This window comes from Silurus aristotelis (assembly GCF_946808225.1).
Source record: "Silurus aristotelis genome assembly, chromosome: 8".
Lineage (NCBI taxonomy): Eukaryota > Metazoa > Chordata > Actinopteri > Siluriformes > Siluridae > Silurus > Silurus aristotelis.
Genome location: NC_139581.1, coordinates 4,714,243 through 4,735,519, shown reverse-complemented (window position 1 = coordinate 4,735,519; position 21,277 = coordinate 4,714,243). Strand labels below are relative to the sequence as shown.

General features: G+C 40.1%; 1 protein-coding gene across 1 annotated transcript in view; it reads left to right on the top strand.

Moving 5' to 3' along the window:
- The window catches only part of LOC310729516 (telomerase protein component 1-like), a 56,240-nt gene extending 35,846 nt beyond the window's left edge, over window positions 1–20,394 (top strand). Inside the window, exons 37-56 of the mRNA XM_083547722.1 lie at window positions 779–878; window positions 971–1,126; window positions 1,534–1,752; window positions 1,827–1,883; window positions 4,012–4,144; window positions 4,282–4,512; window positions 5,724–5,881; window positions 6,858–6,965; window positions 7,301–7,405; window positions 7,916–8,042; window positions 8,872–8,951; window positions 9,630–9,753; window positions 9,989–10,119; window positions 10,573–10,694; window positions 11,806–11,949; window positions 13,966–14,065; window positions 14,305–14,539; window positions 18,003–18,085; window positions 19,731–19,835; window positions 19,994–20,394. Of these exons, the coding sequence (XP_083403848.1) occupies window positions 779–878; window positions 971–1,126; window positions 1,534–1,752; window positions 1,827–1,883; window positions 4,012–4,144; window positions 4,282–4,512; window positions 5,724–5,881; window positions 6,858–6,965; window positions 7,301–7,405; window positions 7,916–8,042; window positions 8,872–8,951; window positions 9,630–9,753; window positions 9,989–10,119; window positions 10,573–10,694; window positions 11,806–11,949; window positions 13,966–14,065; window positions 14,305–14,539; window positions 18,003–18,085; window positions 19,731–19,835; window positions 19,994–20,113 (2,638 nt within the window). The 3' untranslated portion in view covers window positions 20,114–20,394. The remainder of the gene's footprint in view (window positions 1–778; window positions 879–970; window positions 1,127–1,533; window positions 1,753–1,826; window positions 1,884–4,011; window positions 4,145–4,281; window positions 4,513–5,723; window positions 5,882–6,857; window positions 6,966–7,300; window positions 7,406–7,915; window positions 8,043–8,871; window positions 8,952–9,629; window positions 9,754–9,988; window positions 10,120–10,572; window positions 10,695–11,805; window positions 11,950–13,965; window positions 14,066–14,304; window positions 14,540–18,002; window positions 18,086–19,730; window positions 19,836–19,993) is intronic.
- Window positions 20,395–21,277: the final 883 nt, after the last annotated feature.

Genomic DNA, 21,277 nt, shown 5'->3' with positions numbered 1-21,277 from the left:
GTCTGAACATCTATCTGTTTCAGTGTCTCTCTACCTAGAGCTATGTTTAGTTATGTCTCTGTGTGTCTTAATGCCACTTTGTCTGTTTGGATCTCTTTACACATCTGGACAAGTATACAACTGTCTGTCTGAAAATCTGAACATGGATTTATCTGTCTGAACATCTGGACATGTATACATCTGTCTTAATATTTGTCTCTCTATCTGGATGTATATTTGGTCATCTGTCTGTGTGTTTTAATGCCACTCTGTCTGGATTTCTCTCTAAACATCTGTATATATGTATATATGTTTGTCTGTCTGTCTGTCTGTCTAAACATCTGCTTGTCTGGGTCATCTCTCTGTGTGTCTTAATGACACATCTGTTTTAGATGTCTCTGAACATCTGGAAATGTATACATCTGTCTGAATGTTTGTCTGTCTCTCTTTCAGGATATATTTTTGGTCATCCGTCTGTGTGTCTTAATGCCACTCTGGCTGGGTGTCTTTCTGAACGTTTGGACATGTATACATCTGTCTGTCTGGATGTATGTTTGGCCATTTGTCTGTCTATCTTAATGGCACTTGGTCTGTTTGAATGTCTCTCTGAAAATTTGGACATCTATATAGCAGTCTGATCGTTTGACAGTCTATTTTTTTTTTGCAATGTACAGTACGTTTGGTCATGGGTTTGTCTTATTTTAATACATATGTTTCTATATATTTAATCTGTCTCTTCAAATGTCTTTCCGTCCTGAAAATAACGTATCAGTGAAGGTTTTTGTGGCGTTTTCTGTAGGACTGCCCACCTCACCGCCCACTCCAACAGTATAACAGGATGTGATGTCAGCCCAGACAGGAAGCACTTTGCTACTGTTTCCTTAGACTTCACGCTGAAGGTCATAATATCACATTTATATATAACAAGTTTGTCGTACAGCATAAATATTATATTTACCTCACGTGTGTACGTGTTTGTGTGTGTGTGTAGGTATGGTCCTCTAAGAAGGGCAAGCAGGAGGCATCACTGGTAAACCCGTCCCCTCTGAACTGTGTGACCTTTGACCCTGAGGGGAGTCTGTTGGCGGTGGGTTGCTGGGACGGGGCAATACGGATGTGGGACTGGATTAAACAGGAGAACTGCATGGTGAGGAGAAAACAGGAAGTAAACAGAGAATTATGGGTATTGGAGTCCTGATTATGAGTCATGCTAATGGAAGTCTATTTTTTTGCTCTATTTCGTCCCTTTCTCTCAATCTCTCCCTCATATCTGTTTCTTTCTCGTCTTTCACTTTTTTAATTTCTTCCTATTTCTCTTTATTTTATCACTCCTTTTTTTGTACCTGTTCTTTTTTTCCGTCTACTATCACTGTCATTCTTTTAATATTTTCTTCCTTTTCTGCCTTGTCATTCCTTTTGTTTATCTTTATCTATTCTTCATTCTCTGTCACGTCTTTCCCTTTTTTTCATTTCTTCCTCTATGATCTGTACCTTTTGTCGTTTTCACTCTGTATATCTTTCTCCATCTTTCTCTCTTTTCCTACTTTACTCCAGACTCTGTCAGGTCATCAGTGTTCGGTACACAGTGTGTCTTTCTCTCCATCCTCCTCTCTCTCTCTCCTCTGTTCGGGGGCGTTGGATGGCGAGATAAGATTGTGGTCAGTTCCCGGATCGTCCTGTGTGTGGCGCTCTCACGCTCACCGTGGCCCTACTGAGGTACTTCACTTCCTGTGTGATGGAAAGTCGCTTCTCAGTGCTGGACGTGACGGCATGGTGAGAACACACACACACACATACAGAGTGAGTGTGTGTGTTACTGCTGTACATTAAATGTGTGTGTGTTTTAGGTCCAGCTGTGGTCTGGAGGACTCGGGCGATCAGTCTCTGTGTTGGGAGAGAAAAAGGTACTTCACATGCAGAGGAGAGAAAATACTCAGTGTCTACTAACAGGGGGAAACTCAGTGTCTGTCTGTGTTTATGTCTGTCTGTCTTTCTCTTCCTGTCTGCTTGTTTCTGTCTCTGTCTGTTTTTCTATCTATCTATCTATCTATCTATCTATCTATCTATCTATCTATCTATCTATCTATCTATCTATCTATCTATCTATCTATCTATCTATCTATCTATCTATCTATCTATCTATCTATCTATCTATCTATCTGACTCTGTCTCTTTCTCTCTCTCTCTCTCTTTCTCTCTCTCTCTCTCTTTCTCTCTCTCTCTCTCTCTCTCTCTCTCTCTCTCTCTCTCTCTCTTTGTCTGTTTAGCTATTTTTGTTTGTCTGTCTGTCTGTCATTCTGTCTGTCACTGTCTGTTTTTCTATCTTTTTCTGTCTTTGTCTGTGTGCTTATTCTCTTTATCTTTCTCTATTTCTGCCTGCTGCTGTCTATCTGTTTATCTGTGTGCCTTTGTCTGGTTTAATCTGCATTTATCTCTTTTGGCTCATTTCCTTTTTTTCAGTTTGAGTTATTTGTCTTATAGATTAGTTTTTGCCCTATTTTAACTATGCAGTCTGTTTTTCTAAACCTGACTGTCAGTGGATTATAATAATCGTGGTTCTTATGATAATCATTTTGGGGTTGATGGTGGTGAGGACAGTGATGGTAATGGTGATGATGGTGGTGAGGACAGTGATGGTAATGGTGATGGTGGTGAGGACAGTGATGGTAATGGTGATGATGGTGATGGTGGTGAGGACAGTGATGGTAATGGTGATTATGGTAATAGTAATGATGAATATGGTGCTGATGGTGAGGACAGTGATGGTAATGGTGATGGTGGTGAGGACAGTGATGTTAATGGTGATGATAGTGATGGTAATGGTGATGATGGTGATGGTGGTGAGGACAGTGATGGTAATGGTGATGATGGTGATGGTGGTGAGGACAGTGATGGTAATGGTGATGGTGGTGAGGACAGTGATGGTAATGGTGATGATGGTGATGGTGGTGAGGACAGTGATGGTAATGGTGATGATGGTGATGGTGGTGAGGACAGTGATGGTAATGGTGATGGTGGTGAGGACAGTGATGGTAATGGTGATGATGGTGATGGTGGTGAGGACAGTGATGGTAATGGTGATGATGGTAATAGTAATGATGAATATGGTGCTGATGGTGAGGACAGTGATGGTAATGGTAATGGTGGTGAGGACAGTGATGTTAATGGTGATGATAGTGATGGTAATGGTGATGATGGTGATGGTGGTGAGGACAGTGATGGTAATGGTGATGATGGTGATGGTGGTGAGGACAGTGATGGTAATGGTGATGATGGTGATGGTGGTGAGGACAGTGATGGTAATGGTGATGGTGGTGAGGACAGTGATGGTAATGGTGATGGTGGTGAGGACAGTGATGGTAATGGTGATGATGGTGATGGTGGTGAGGACGGTGATGGTAATGGTGATGATGGTGATGGTGGTGAGGACAGTGATGGTAATGGTGATGGTGGTGAGGACAGTGATGGTAATGGTGATGATGGTGATGGTGGTGAGGACAGTGATGGTAATGGTGATGGTGGTGAGGACAGTGATGGTAATGGTGATGATGGTGATGGTGGTGAGGACAGTGATGGTAATGGTGATGATGGTGATGGTGGTGAGGACAGTGATGGTAATGGTGATGATGGTAATAGTAATGATGAATATGGTGCTGATGGTGAGGACAGTGATGGTAATAGTGATGATGGTGATGGTGGTGAGGACAGTGATGGTAATGGTGATGATGGTAATAGTAATGATGAATATGGTGCTGATGGTGGTCGTGAAGATATTTACGTTGTTACTGATGGTGATGATGATGATGGTGCTCATCATGATGGTGGTCATGAGAATAGTGAGGATATTACTGATGATGAGGATGTTACTCGTGATGATGATAAAGTTGATTATGATAGTGATGATGGTGTTGATTCAAATGACGGTGCTGATGTTGGTCATTTTACTAAAGATGATAAAGATAAAGACGATTATGACAGGGATGATGATGATGATGATGATGATGATAATGATAGTGACGGACTCCATTACAGAAGCTGCTGAAATCCTCGAGGTCCAAACAGGCCGTAGTGTCTGACGATGCCGCGCTCTGTGTGGCTGTTCACGGTCAATACGCAGCTGTTGGTTACCATGGAAACGGACTTAAACTCTACAACATACATTCAGGTATAATAAAATTTTAACCAGAAATGAATTCATTAACGATTAAGTTTATTAAGTTTATCTTTATTTGCCTGTACGTGTGTGCGTGTGTGCGCGTGTGTGCGCGTGTGCGTGTGTGCGTGTGTGTGTGTGTTTTGTAGGTGGCTGTGTGTGGTCCACTGAGGACCTGCGTGTGTCCATGCTGTGTATGCTCTGGCTGCAGGCTGCAGCAGACGATCTCCTGATCTCTGGGGGTTTAGATCAACGTTTGCGTCTGTGGAGGAAGCGGAATAAACAGGAGGAAACCCTGACACTGGTCGGAGTCTTCGGTGTCCAGGAAGGCGCTATTCTCGCTCTGAAACAAAACTCCACCTACGTGGCCTCTGCGTCAGGTGAGTTCCACACTACGTATCCCAACTCTGTAAACTCTGCACTTATATAATATTAATAATAATAATAAATCAAATCCTGATATAAAACACCATCACACTCCTGAAGTCTGTATTCTGATTGGCCAGAAGCTGATTTATTTTCTTTAACAGCGTCTCTGACAGTATTTCATGCTTTATGTCCTGATACAAAATCATTTCCAAACAAAGTCTTTGTAATAATCGGTCTGTATAGAAATGTTTATTTAACAATTATAGAAGGAGTCTCCAATGTCAGTGCCAGAAAAAACTACGAGTATGAATATGTTTAGAGCTGCTGTAATGTAAGTGGAGAAAAATGTTCCACCACATACAGTGTAACTGTAAATGGATACAAATTCTGGAATAATACTGGATAATTCTGGAACAGCCCCAAAAAAGTGGAGAAAAATGTAAATAAAAACACAATGTATTGATGTGCAAATCTCAAAAACCCATATTTTATTCACAGTAGAACAAAGAAAACATCTGAAATGTATAAATCATTTTATGGCTGCAACAGAACAGTGTTTAAAGTCCGTATATATCTGGGAACTGAGGAGACTGGGAAGTTTTGGAAGAGGACTGTTTTCCTAGTTATGTCTGATGTCTGATGCAGGAAGTTCATGATGAAGCTTTAACCTGCAAACTGTGTTCACAGACAATGAATTCCGGAGTAGTTAATGAGCCCATGCAGTGGTTTCCATTACAGAATCAGGCCTGTTTTTAATGCAGTGACTCCTGAGGGCCTGAAGATCACAAGCATTTAATATCGATTATTTTTTTCCCCTCGTCCCTTACAGAGATAATTATTATTATATACTGTAGATGATCAGATATTCACATTTTTCTATTTGATGTTGAAGAACAAGTTTCTGAAACGTTTCCACAATTTGTAGGTGCAGAACCTCTGCCCATCTTTACATCTGAGAGACTCTGCCTCTCTATTATCTTAGTGATCTTTTGAAAATAAACCTAAATACTGTAGTTTTTCCTTTTAATAGTATTAATAGTATAAGAGGAATAAAACACTTGGGGAAGTTTTGTTGGAGGAAAATTCCGGGCGATCGGTCGCTCTGTCGACATTTTGTTTTGTTCTTTACATTATAACTCGGTAACATTCCTTTAATTCCCCTGTAAGGAAGACATTTTGGTTTCAATCTTTGCCGATTTGAATCCTGTGCTTGATCACTCAGATGACTTCACCATCGCCTTGTGGCTAAAGAGCGATTTGACCTCTGACCCCTGGGATGAACCGAAAGCGGCAAGTGTTTTGAGGGGTCACAATGGAGGAGTCACGTGTTTGGCTTTCAGTCCGGATGGTAAACAGCTTCTGTCAGGAGGAAAAGACAAGGTACTGAAACCATACACACACACACGCGCACACACACACACGCGCACACACACACACGCGCGCGCACACACACACACACACACACACACACACACACACACACACACACACACACACACACACACACACACACACACACTTACATTAGGCTCTGTTCCATTTTAATGTGTTAAAACACAGATGTTGATTATTTTCCTATTACAGCATAACAGCAGTTCCCAAAATGTTTTCTTGCTCTTACACCAGGCAGTTTCCCAACAATGACCATTTTTCATTTATGAACAAATGATTTCATACTTTGATCTGTGCTCCACGTTCTTGTCAAAAACAAATGATAAATTAATTATTTAAAAACATATTTCTATCTCAAAATGTGAAATATTCAAAATGGGCCTTATTTACAGTTTCATGACCTTGTATTTTGAGACTTATTTGGGTTTATGGGACTCTTAAACAACCTGGATGTAAAATAACTGATTAACCATCAGAGCATAAACCATCAGTGGATTCATCAAACATTCTGGCTTCACTCCGAGAAGTTCATATGGACCACTATGTGCTTCAAAATCAACGAGAGTGACGAGAAATAGAGTCCCACAGATGTTCTCCATTTCATGCATAAAGACTTCATAGATTTTAAAGATCATAAGAATCTTGAATATTCCTGCTCCACCTTCCCCCAAACCCTGCTCTGCCCTGAACCATGTTCTACTAGATTGTTTGTGATCTCTGCATATGTTGATGTAGTTTGTATCATATTATTTATCAGTTGCACAAGTGGCTCCAGAGTGGACATTTCTTCCTAAGAAAAGACCACCAATGTGTATCTATAGTTACTGTCAGGGTCAGGGCTCGTTGGCTGCTTGAGAGACCGAGTCTCTAACAACATGCATAAATAGACAGAAAATGAAACACAGGTGGGGACAATCAGGGAAGGGCAAATTACATGTGTGTAATAAGGATGTGTTTGTGACAGGCTCTGATGGTGTGGAAGATAAACGTTTTTCCTCCGTCTCTCACACGCTCTCTCACACACTGTCATGGAGACTGGATCACCGGATGCGCCTGGACGCCGTCTGCCTTGGTGAGTGTGAGAAACTTTACAGCTCATTCATTGGAAGTTCAACATGTAACTAAAATTTCATTTCCAAAAGTTTAAAGTAATGATTCACCTAATATAAATTGTAGTGTGTACAGAGTACACATTATTACCTGTTATAACACCTTTATGAAATATGTGTAAATACAGCAAACAAATGTATTTTTTTATTTAATTGATTTGTTTGGTGTGTGTGTGTGTGTGTGTGTGTGTGTGTGTGTGTGTGTGTGTGTGTGTGTGTGTGTGTGTGTGTGTGTGTGTTTAAGTGTAATTTATCTTAATCAAGTTAATCCTGTTAATTAAATTTATTGTGTCTGTAGCTGAGCTGCTCTAACGACTGCAGACTGCGACTGTGGGACGTCCAGACAGGAAGTTGCATCAGAGAAATCTCTACTGCATCTGCTGTGGGTACGCTGTGCTGCTGGGTGAGTCCACGGCCATGTCTTTAACAGAAGTGCTTGAACGAAGGACTGTCTGTCTGTCTGTCTGTCTAATTCATGTTAATCTCTTTGTCATGTAGTCTAACAAACTCTTTTAAATAATCTGTCTTTCTCTCTGTCTGTGTTTTTTCCGCAGTATTTCTGTCTGTCTGTCTGTCTGTCTGTCTGCCTGTCTGTCTGCCTGTCTGTCTGCCTGTCTGTCTGTCTGTCTGTCTGTCTGTCTGTCTGTCTGTCTGTCTGTCTGTCTGTCTGTCTAATTAATGTGAATCTCTCTGTCATGTAGTCTAACAAACTCAGTCAATTTTATATATTTTTTTATAATCTCTGCCCTATAGAGTGCCTTTTTATAATTGAAAATAAAATAAAATACTATATGTAAAAAAAATTTTTTCCAATAATATTACAGAGCAATAATAATTATATCTGGGATCAGTGTCTGGTTTGTTGGTTGACTGTGTGTGTGTGTGTGTGTGTGTGTGTGTGTGTGTCCTGCAGGAGGATTATGTGATGTTGGGATCTTCTGATGGACAGCTGACAGTGTGGAAATCTGATTTAGGAGTGATTACTGAGATCAAGGCTCATCTTTCCCGCATCCACCATGCCATCATTATCTCCAAACCAGGTAAACACACACACAGACGTACTGTAGTTACACCCTTTGCAAAACAGAAATCCCATTAGAAGACTCAGACTCAGCAGAATGCTGTCACTTTACTACCAGACACACATGATACACTGATCAGCATAACATTATTACCACCTGGTAAATATTATGTTGGTCCCCTTTTGCTGTCAAAACAGTTCTGACCCATTTAACATTAACAGCATTAACTTCTTTAGCAGTTTGGGCTACAGGAGCTCGTCTGTTGGAATTGGACCACACAGAACAGCCTTTACTTTTCACGTGTATCACTGAGTCTCAGCCGTCTCACGACCCTGTCGCTGGTTCACCAATGTTCCTTCCTTGGAGCACAACCCTAACCCTAACCCATCCGTCTCCATACCCCCCTGTCCTCTACATCTGCCTCTTTTAAACCAATTACCTGCATGTCTTTCCTCACCACATACATAAACCTCCTCTTTGGTCTTCCTCTTTTCCTCCTTCTTGGTCGCTCCATCCTCAGCATTCTCCTACTGATATACCCTATGTCCCTCCTCTGCACATGTCCAAACCATCTCAATCTCACCTCCCTCACCTTGTCTCCAATGCCATGATGAAAAGATAATCAGTGTTATTCACTTCACTGCTCATAATATTATAATGTCATAATGTTATGCCTGATCAGTGTATATATGCCCTTCTCTTTAGTTACTCTCAGGTGTTGTAAACTCATTCATTACCCAAATTATTCTCTGTGACACATCCTCATTAATATTCCTGCATCATCAAAGATAAATAACAAAATTCCCACAAGGTGATTACTTATTAGTTTTAATGTTTATATTTCCAGCACTGGTGAAGAATCCGGAGGATCTCCTGATCGCTACAGCATCTGATGATGGATCTGTGAAACTTTGGCAACCCCTGCAGGTAGAAACCAGCTTTCTGTACAACTTACATACAACAACAAAACCTGATCATGAAACCAAATCAGAGAGTCGTGTGGTGGAATCAACTCTAGTTCTTCACAGCCACTCTGTCAATCAGTATTTTACTCTCACTGCATCACACACAGTGGTTTGTTTCTGTACTTATACCAGGGTGTGTCTAAATACTGTGGTGATTTGGGCTGGAAGTTCAGGTGTGAGTGTGGAGTTTAGAAACAACTCTACATACAGTTCCAGTTCCATATGGAAAGCCACAGCAATTGTAAACACTTCATTATTACCTTACTGAGCTGCATGGAGGATGTGGTTTCACTTATATTGTAAATTCATTTGGATAAATGGGTCGAGGCAGCAGGAGTAACACAACCAGCTTCATTATTATTATTAGAGACGAAAGTAATTCCCCTCAAACCTCTCAATAGACTTAGAGTCAGGGTCTCGCTTTATCTCTTTAATCACTATTTATAAAAACCCACTGAAATAAATGTAATCTAATGGCACTACTTTATCTCTGGGTGTGATTTGGCGAGAAGTGACCCTGGTAGAAGGTGATAATCCACGGCTCGGTGTGAGACATTACACCATCTTGCCATGCCTACTTATGAGATTTGCAGCTGTCATATACAGTAATGCGTCAATGATGGTCTCTCTGTCTCTGAAGGTTGAGCACCGCAGCACTCTGGTTGGTCACAGTGGTGGTGTTCACGCTTTGGCGAGCGGCTCTGGTCCACGCTTCCTCACCGTGTCTGAGGATCGCAGTCTTCGATCCTGGAGCATTAATACAGGTGGAGGTTTTGCTTATTGAGAACTAAATTATAGAAAAAGCCTCTCAGTTTCATTTTTATTTGGGGTCAGTTCTCTTTTAAATCATTATTGTAAATGTATTGTGTGATTTTACTCTCGATTTTTATCACTTTCAAGCATTAAAACACTTTTAGGCTGAAACATTAAAAGTGCTGACACACATTTCCTCACTGAAAACGTATATATCATTAAGTCTTTGTGTTTCTGTGTGTATAGAAATTCCTCCCAGACAGATGGAGAGTGTGAGTGCAATGTGTTTCCTGGAGATGCAGGATGTTCTAGTGTGTGCTTTCAGTTCAGGCAGAATGGAGATGTGGCAGAAGCACAAACTCCTTCACTCCAGCAAGGTGAATTTAACGATTTTACGTTTTTTTAAAACACACTTTCTTAGTTTTCAGAATCGGGTTACACACATGTTTGTTTGGAGTCCACTTCCATTAAACACAAACCTTCACCGTGTGATTCTTTATGCTTCATGGAATTGAAAGAAGAACTGAAGAAGCAGACAGAAAGATTGAAAAACAGAAATAAAGCACATAGATGAATGATCATCTGTGGACACTTGTTATTTTCCTCTTTTTCTTCCTGTCTTTCTTTTATTATATCTCTGTTTTTCTTTCCTTCTGTATTCTTGCTTGACTGTCTGATATGAGACTCCATCTTTCTTTTGTTAATATTATCTTTTTTATAGTATGTGTATATGTGTAACGCAATGTGTGTGTGTGTGTGTTTGTGTGTGTGTGTGTGTGTGTGTGTGTGTGTGTGTGTGTGTGTGTGTGTGTGTGTGTGTGTGTGTGTAGCTGAGTGATCGCTGTATCACTGCAGTAAGCAGTTTGCCGGAGGAGCAGTTAGCAGTAGGCTGCAGTGACTCTACAGTGAGTGTGTGGAAGCTGGAGAGAGACTCACAGCAGTGTATTACAGGGTATTCACACACACACACACACACACACACACACACACACACACACACACACACACACACACACACACACACAAAAAAAATAATAATAATAATGTTAGGATTGTCTCTGAGCTATCTCAGTTTTCTCCAATACAGATTTCATAAACGTCTTGGTGTCTAAAAGTCAAGTCAAGTCAAGTTTATTTGTATAGCGCTTTTCACAACAGACATTGTCTCAAAGCAGCTTTACAGAAGACAACAGTGAAGGTGAATGGTGTGCGTTTGTCCCTGATGAGCAAGCCGTGGCGACAGTGGCAAGGAAAAACTCCCTTAGGTGATATGAGGAAGAAACCTTGAGAGGAACCAGACTCAAAGGGGAACCCATCCTCATATGGGTGACATCAAGAGTTTGGTCATAAATCTTTCAACAATACAGAACAATTTGTGATCATCATAGATCCAGCATCATATCAGTGTGACTGATATTTCCGGATACGTATCTGAGAAATCTGAACACGAACGAGTGAGATGAGACTCTCTGAGTCGGAGCTAGCTCAGAAACAATCCTAACAAATAATAATATACATGGTTATTAATAATGTATTTTCATGCATGTGGTAGCTGACAAATAATATTTATAAAAAGTAATAAAAAATAAAAATCATATGAGCACAAGGATAAAACTGTAGTTTAAAGAGCTCAAACTGTATGCATGTAGTATGAAAGAGTGAAAAGCAGTTAGAACTCATACACATTTCTTATAACAAATATAAAATTATGATACGTTCAGAAGAATTCCAAAATAACCTCATTAAAAAAATTGAAAGGTAAATTTAATAAAGTATAATGATGAAGCGATAAACACCAAAAAAAAAAAATATTGTGCTTTTAATTTATTGATGTATCAAGCATCAGCTTTATTGCTGGGTTGCCTGTACAATGAATTTGATATACATGATAAAAAAGATCAAAGCTAGGAAAATATAAAGGTAATAAATAAAGACATTAACCAGGGTATGGATAAGTGAGGCAGTTCAAAAAATAATAGATTCCAAATATTTTTAAGCATGTTTAAAACGACGTTTTTTATGATTGCGTGTGTATATTGACTATTTATTTTTGTTCTTTTTAGTCTTTCTAAAGTTTCCTCGTACACTCTGAAGAGCAGCGTGATGTTCCTGCACTACTGCACCACGCTGGTGGGAGTGTGTTCGGACTCCTCCATTGTCGACATTTTCCTTACTGTAGAAGGCAAACACGAAAAAATTGAAAACAAGTAAGCAAGAACACACACACACACACACATACACACACACGTCTTGCACCATTAAAACCAAAGCATTCGTTTTCATTTGGAATTATTTATTTTGTCTGGAACTTGTAGCTCAGTAATTAAGACATCGGACTTTTGCTCAGAAGGTCATGAGTTCTAATCCCAGCAGGACCTTCTGCTTTAGGCTGTGGGATATTCAGTGTGGTAGGTGGGAGATAGGTAGATAAGGAGCCCAGTGGTTAAGTTGTTGGACTGAAAGTTTGAGTTTAAATCCCACTACCACCAAGCTCCATTGCTGAGCTTTTGAACACGGCCCTCAACTGCTCAGTGGTGTAAATTAGAAAGTTGTAAGTTGGTCTGGATAAGGACGTGTAACCAATAGCGTAAATGTCTAATCTGTGTCTATAGCAAGCCTATTGACCACTTTTCATTTTGTGCCAGTTCCAATGTAGTCTGTTTTAAACACCTGACCTTTGATTGGTTTGGGCTTGATTTTGACCTTACTTTATTGGCTGGATTAACTTTAAAATAAACTCTTTTCAATTGAATTTTATTTCATTTCAAATTGCCCCAAAAGCCTGCATCTGCATCAATCACACGTTTCAGTATATGACACTGTATTTGTACGGTACCCAGGCACAAGCCAAGGAAAGCTTCAAAGCCTTCAGAAATAAATGAAGGCTTTGAATAAACAGGAATGAATTATTATTTTAAATATTCAGTGTGATGATGATGATGATGCTTTGCTTTTCAAAATATGCATCAGTGCTTTGTGTGGTTTTATAAAGAATTAGGCTGAGAAAGTTTTCTGAGCATTTTGCCACAATTTCTCTGGAGACTGTTGCACTCGTGTCTACTTCTGTAGATTAAACTCGGCAGAATGTTTCTTTGTAATTTATGTTTATTTTTATTTTTTAAAAAGCAATGTTTGGATATGTATGTAATGTACCGTATTTTTCGGACAATAAGCCGCTACTTTTTTCCCACGTTTTGAACCCCGCGGCTTAAACAACGAAACGGCTAATTTATGAAAAACTGAACCCCATAACATTAGACCAATGACAGTTCCGAACGGAAACGAAAAAAACGCACCTCACCTGTGTTCTGAGCTGCACGGCATCGGGAGAAATTTTTTTTATTTTAAACGCACGACGATGCCAAAAGATAAACTCCCGAGAGAAATAGTTGTGAAAGGAAGGAGGAAGACAGTGAACAATGACTTTCTTGGTCGGTTACTGTTTAGATACAAGCCGTTGTAACGCGTTGAGTCTGGGTGAAGGGAGAGCTCGCTAACTCCAGTTACAACAGAAATGATATAAGCACAGACAGGTTTCCAAAACTCGTGCTTTTTTATTTTTCTTGGCAACAGCTTTACGGGTTAGTCAAAGAAACTTAGAAATGAGCATCAGAAAATAATAGGGACATATTCCTCGTCTTGGACACATGCAGTAATACTGAAAAAATGCAGTGGCAGGCTTTTCCCAAAATACCGCTATGCTCCTAAAGAAAGCGCAACATATTTCACCCGTTACACCGTGTGCAACGTGTATTTCGTTAAAGCCTGTGTAAAGTACATTAGTGTAGACAGAGTAGGCTTATAGACAGGTGCGGCTTATTTATGTTAAAAATAAAAATATTTGTAAAATTCAGTGGGTGTGGCTTATATATGGGTGCGCTTTATAGTCCGGAAATTACGGTGTACATGTATGTGTGTATATATATAGAACTCAGTAATGCAGAAGTCATTAAACTTATAGTAGAATGCAATCCTGTACATGAGGCCTGAATCATATCCAACTCCCGACTTTACATCAAGGTCCATTCATCTGTAGATGTAAAGAGGACGAGTGATTCATATCTTTCCAGTGATTATGGCGCCTTTTAGCCTCTGTGTATAATTATTATGTCCTTTTATGTAAGTTTCGGGTCAATAACGGTCTAAAAACACCTCGTAAGTCGCCATATTGCACTTAGTTTTAAGAATAATAATTACCTTGCTTTGACTTCTTGTCGTCTCAGTTATCTATACGACATGACAATGTTGGGAGTTTTTGGAAACGGACAACACGGCATGTGGCTGTTGGGAATCCACATGGACTTTATTAAACTGACTTACCTGGTTAGTGAACACACACACACACACACACACACACACACACACACACACACACATTGTTTCACTGTAAGAGCATGCAGCTGTCACTGCATTTATTCCTTCACAATGACTATAGTAACATACACTCTAATTATAAAGGAAAACCTGTGGAATTGATTTGAGTTCTTCATCACCATTCACAAAAGTTTAAAATTGTAACTGTGTCTCAATCAGGATTCAGTGTTTTATCTCTTTACTTGTAGCGCATTCGTTTCGATGGAGGAGAAGGTAAAAGAGAAGGAGGAAAAAGAAGAAGGAAAGGAAAAGAAGGACCAGAAAGACGACTGTCATTAAATGATGATGTTAACCTGAATTCAGCCTTTGATCAGACAACGCGAGGGAAGAAGGAGAAAGACTATCTTTCTGATGAAGACGAAGAATCAGACGAGGAATATGAGAGCACGACCTACAGCATCACGGCTGCTGCGATGCACAAAGGTGTGTTTTTCGTTTTCTCACAGTGAAGAGCAACCGCAAGTGTTTGTTACGGTGGCCGAGAAGTGCACAAAACACTAAAAAAACAGAAAACTTCTTCTTCTTCTTCTTTCGGCTGCTCCCATTAGGGGTCGCCACAGCGGATCATCCGTCTCCATACCACCCTGTCCTCTATATCTGCCTCTTTTACACCAACTACCTGCATGTCACCAAAACATCCTACATGCGCTGTCCCTCTAATAAACTCATTTCTAATCTTGTCCATCCTCGTCACTCCCAACGAAAACCTCAACATCTTCAGCTCTGCTACCTCCAGCTCCACCTCCTGTCTTTTACTCAATGCCACTGTCTCTAATCCATACAACATCGCAGGTCTCACCACAGTCCTATAAACTTTCCCTTTCATTCTTGCAGATACTCTTCTATCACAAATCACTCCTGTCACTCTTCTCCACCCACTCCACCCTGCCTGCACTCTTTTCTTTACTTCCCTAACACACTCTCCATTACTTTGCACTGTTGACCCCAGGTACCTGAACTCCTCCACCTTCTCCACCTCTTCTCCCTGCAACCGCATCACTCCACTGCCCTCCCTCTCATTCACACACATGTACTCTGTCTTACTCCTACTGACTTTCATTCCCCTTCTCTCCAGCGCATATCTCCACCTCTCCAGGCTCTTCTCAACCTGCTCTCTAATCTCACCACAAATCACAATATCATCTGCAAACATCATAGTCCAGGGAGACTCCTGTCTGACCTCGTCCGTCAACCTGTCCATCACCACTGCAAACAGGAAAGGGCTCAGGGCCGATCCTTGATGCAGTCCAACCTTCACCCTGAACCAGTCTGTCGTACCTACTGCACACTTTACTGCCGTTACACTGTCCTCATACATGTCCTGCACCACCCTCACATACTTCTCTGACACACCTGACTTCCTCATACAATACCACAACTCCTCTCTCGGCACTCTGTCGTACGCTTTCTCTAAATCCACAAATACACAATGCAGCTCCTTCTGTCCTTCTCTATACTTCTCCATCAACATCCTCAAAGCAAATAAGGCATCTGTGGTGCTCTTCCTCGGCATAAAACCATACTGTTGCTCACAGATGGTCACCTCTTCTCTCAGCCTGGCTTCCACTACTCTTTCCCATAACTTCATGGTGTGACTGATCAACTTAATTCCCCTGTAGTTACTGCAGGTCTGCACATCTCCCTTATGCTTAAAGATCGGTACCAGCACACTCCTCCTCCATTCCTCAGGCATCCTCTCCCCTTCCAGAATCCTGTTAAACAATCTGGTTAAAAACTCCACTGCCATCTCTCCTAAACATCTCCACGCTTCTACCGGTATGTCATCTGGTCCAACCGACTTTCCATTCTTCATCCTCTTAATCGCTGCTCTCACTTCCTCCTTACTAATCCTATCTACATCCTGCTTCACCAACTCCACATCCTCCAACCTTCTCTCTCTCTGATTTTCCTCATTCATCAGCTGCTCAAAATACTCCCTCCATCTTCTCAACACACTCTCCTCACTAGTCAACACATTTCCCTCTCCATCCTTTATTGCTCTAACTTGCAGTACATCCTTCCCAGCTCGGTCCCTCTGCTTGGCCAATCGGTATAAATCCTTTTCTCCTTCCTTAGTGTCCAACCTCTTATACAGTTCCTCATATGCCTTTTCCTTGGCTTTCGCCACATCCCTTTTAACCTGCTGCCGCATCTCCTTGTACTCCTGCCTACTTTTCTCATCACTCTGTCGATCCCACTTCTGTTTTGCCAACCTCTTTCCCCTAATGCTCTCCTGCACTTCCTCATTCCACCACCACGTCTCCTTGTCTTGCTTTCTATTTCCAGATGTCACACCAAGTACTTTTCTAGCTGCCTCCCTCATCACTCCTGCAGTAGTTGCCCAATCATCCGGCACCTCTTCACCACCACCAAGCCCCTGTCTGACCTCTTCCCTGAACCTCACTCTTCCTCCTTCAGTTTCCACCATCTTATTCTTCTTTCAAACCTTACTTTCCTCCTCTTCTTCTTCACCTCCAAAACCATCCTACAGACCACCATCCGATGCTGTCTAGCTACACTGTCCCCCGCCAACACCTTACAGTCTCCAATCTCCTTCAGGTTGCATCTCCTACACAGAAGATAATCCACCTGTGTGCACCTTCCTCCACTCTTATACGTCACCCTATGATCCTCCTTCTTCTTAAAATACGTGTTCACCACTGCCATTTCCATCCTTTTAGCAAAATCTACCACCATCTGCCCTTCCACATTCCTCTCCTTAAAACCATACCTACCCATCACCTCCTCATCACCTCTGTTCCCTTTACCTACATGCCCATTAAAGTCTGCCCCAATCACCAATCGTTCTTTCCTAGGTACACCATCTACCACTTCATCTAATTCACTCCAGAATCTTTCTTTCTCCTCCATCTCACAGCCAACTTGTGGAGCATAGGCACTGATGACATTTATCATCATCCCTTCAACTTCCACCTTCACGATCATCACCCTATCAGAAACTCTCTTCACCTCCACTACACTCTTACTGTACTCTTCCTTCAGAATCACTAAAAAAAAAAAAAAAAAAAAAAAAAACAGAAAACAAAAAAACAGAAAAAACAGAAAACAAATTAACCAATCCGAAAACAAATGAACAATTAGCCATGTACAAACAACGTGCCAATAACAAGTACAATTTACATTACAATACACGGAACAGGTGCATGAAAATACAAATATATACACAGATATGTTTAGTGGAAAGAGGGAAAAAATAGATCAATAAATAAAATTATTAATAATATTTATAAAATGAAATAAAAAAAACACTTGTGGTCATATTGTGTATGTAAAGATTTTGTGTAGAATCCTACATTTGCTGTTCCTGGATACTAATTATTAAGGAGTCACCTGACTCATATGATGAGGTGCTGAATATTTTAAACTGAAAGCCAATTAGCAATAATTTGGATAGATCTGAGCACTTAAAAATTAGTCTTCAGAATGTTTATTGCATAAATAAGTGTTCTAAGTTTCCAAAAAAAATGGGGTCCCTTAAGGTTTTTTTATTTTATTTTTTTTTTTATAATTTTTAATTATATACAACTTTCAATAAGTTTCCCAAAAGTGTGTCATGTTTCCCCATTCTTTTCCGTTAGTAGTAATTCACCACATTCCTGTCGAATTTCTTTCTATTTACTTTTCTATTCTTTTTAATTTCAATTCATTTCACACTTAAACACTAAATAAAAATGCACTTCTGTTCCTGAGGAAGATGCAGACACATGCTAGAAACCCAGACACAATGCAGAAGTACATTAAATACAGTTATTACTGAAGGAATTGACACACACACACACACACACACACACACACACACACACACACACACACACACACACACACCTAATCTTTCTCTCTCTGAGGTTTATTGTTTTATCCACAGCACTGGTTGTATGTGGAGATTCAAAGGGCCACATGTGGTTTAATCAGACGCCGACTCTGCGCAAATGGACTCCGAAGACACCCGTGAGTCTGATTCTCGTTTCATTTTTTTTTCATGGCTTTGTTCATGTTTGTAAACACCATTTTATCATTTAGCAGACTTGAATTTTTTTTTTACTGTGTCTTTAAGAAGTGCCTTGATTTAATTAGCTGTCTTCTATGTGTCCGATTGTGATGTTATAACACTACAGGGTGTGTTTTATTAATTTACAAAGTCCAAAATTTCACATTATATCGTGCGTATAGATTAGGGATGAAAAGATTCACAGATTTGCGTCGGTATAAAAGGTATACAAGTTGGCATTTTAATTGCGATGCATCGTTTTTAAAATATTTGCATCAGTAAAAAACAATTTAATTATATATAATTTTGAGTAGATGTGCTGTATTTTATTATTTAGAAAGTAATTAATAATTACTTATAACAGTAATAGCAATAATTTGTGACCAATATTTGATGCCACTGCTGCTATGTGAATATGACGTATCACAACTCTATGGAGACCGAGGCACGTCCTTAGAGTCACATAAAATACAGATTAACATGGCAGAGGTAGAGCTGTAACTTCCTGCAGACAGAACAGAAAAATCAGAAAAGTTTTATTTAATCTTTTTTCTTTTTTTTGCACTATAAAGGGAAAGGACCCATAAACCATGTGTTATGAAAGGACCATGTGTTAGAAGTCAGATGGCACTTCAATAAATTAATGATTTACTGTCTGTCTGAACCAAAGAAATACAAGAGAAACAATGTGTAGCATAACGAATTGCACAACATAAATTTTTTTCATTGAATCGCATTGCATTGAATCAAATCGAAATCGTATCTGCGCTATAATACAGGTAAAATATTAGTAGCTGCGATATATATATATATATATATATATATATATATATATATATATATATATATATATATATATATATATATATTCAGTAACATCAATTTATTAAAAGACACCCATCATAGAATCAACCTCTTCCATTCAAACATCTCCACCACCATGGGAAAGACCAAAGGGCTGTCAAAGGGTGTCAGGGACGAGATTGTAACCCTTGCACAAGGCTGGAATGGCTTTGGGCTTAATGAACCGCAGCTCCCCAGTACCAACAGCACTCATGCAGCCCCAGACCATGATGCTACCACCACCATGTGTGACTGTAGGCAAAATAAAAAAAATTTTAGTACTCCTCACCAGAGTTCATTGCCATGAGGTTCCATGTTGAACATCCAGTAGTCAGTATGAGAGAATTGTTCTTGAAGCACCAAATTTTAACTTCTTTAATACAAGATACACAAATTAGTATGGTTCTGTCAGACAAAAACATGAACATGATGAATAGGATGTGTGGCTGTTATCACTTAGGGTGTACTCATTTTGTTGGCTGTTATTAAGACAATAATGTCTGTATGTTGAATTATTTTCAGAGGACAGTAAATCTCTACTGCTATACAAGCTGCACATTGATACTCTAAAATATACTAAAGTTTCATTTTTATAGTATTGTTCCCTAAGAAGATACACTATAATGGTTACTGAAATGTGAGGGGTGTCAGACAGACAGACAGACAGACAGACAGACAGACAGACAGACAGACAGACAGACAGACAGACAGACAGATTAGTTACTGTATCTAAAATGTGTTAACGTGATGTAAACTGTGCAGGTACACAGTGACAGGATCAGTGTGCTGCGTCTCACAGAGAGCATCATCATCTCAGCCTCATACGACAAAACCGTCAAACTGTGGGACAGAAACACTAAGAAACAGGTATTTGTGTTTTAGTGTTATAATGTGTTGTATTGTAATGTGTTGCAGAAGTGTGGTTTATCCCTCTCTCTCTCTCTCTCTCTCTCTCTCTCTCTCTCTCTCTCTCTCTCTCTCTCTTTCTCTTTCTCTTTCTCTTTCTCTTTCTTTTTCTCTCTCAGCTGGGTCTGTTTGTGTGTAAGGCTCCGGTCGAGGTGCTGCAGTTGAACCCGAATGACCCGAATCAGATCGTATGTGGAGACGCACTGGGGCAAATCTACTTCCTGTCCTGGAGAGGATGATCAACACCTCCACACTACACACACAGCAATTTCACATTTAACACTCTCAGATCTGAATTTATCACATTACCTCTTCGTACAAGTGCAATTCAGTGCTGAATTACTTTAATACACCAAAATACACACACATGCACTTTGTTTCTATTCCAAACCCAATCCTCAGAAACACAGCCTGAGAACATTGTTGTATTTTTATCATTTAAATAATACCAAAGAGCTGTAAATATGAATATGAATAAATATGCAAATGAGACTCTCCCATTGTCTCCTGCCTTCCCAAATATTTGGCTGTATTTTAGTGTGTAATTTTGAGGTTATTATCATAAATATATTGTGTGATGATTATAATATTGTCTAATAATTTGGATTAGATGGTGAAATTTTTTACCAACTTTGTTTGGGGATTTTTTTTTTTTTAAATATGTGCAAAATGTTAATAGAGTAATATCTTAGACTTCTTAGACTTATTTTTGTGAATAGCCCTTATACAAAAATACTTTGTGTTTATACATATCTAAAGAAATTGCCATGAGAAATGAAACGAATTAAGTATTTTCTTCTTCTTCTTTCGGCTGCTCCCGTTAGGGGGCGCCACAGTGGATCATCCGTCTCCATACCACCCTGTCCTCTACATCTGCCTCTTTCACACCAACTGCCTGCATGTCTTCCCTCACCACATCTATAAACCTCGTCCTTTGCCTTCCTCTTTTCCTCCTTCCTGGTGGCTCCATCTCTTAGCATTCTTCTACTGATATACCCCATGTCCCTCCTCTGCACATGTCCAAACCAACTCAATCTCGTCTCCCTCACCTTGTCACCAAAACGTCCAACATGCGCTGTCCCTCTAATAAACTCATTTCTAATCCTGTCCATCGTCTTCACTCTCAATGAACACCTCAACATCTTCAGCTCTGCTACCTCCAGCTCCACCTCCTGTCCTTTACTCAATGCCACTGTCTCTAATCCATACAACATCTCAGGTCTCACCACAGTCCTATAAACTTTCCCTTTCACTCTCACAGATACTCTTCTATCACAAATCACTCCTGCTATCACTCTTCTCCACCCACTCCACCCTGCCTGCACTCTTTTCTTCACCTCCCTAACACACTCTCCATTACTTTGCACTGTTGACCCCAGGAAACTGAACTCCTCCACCTTCTC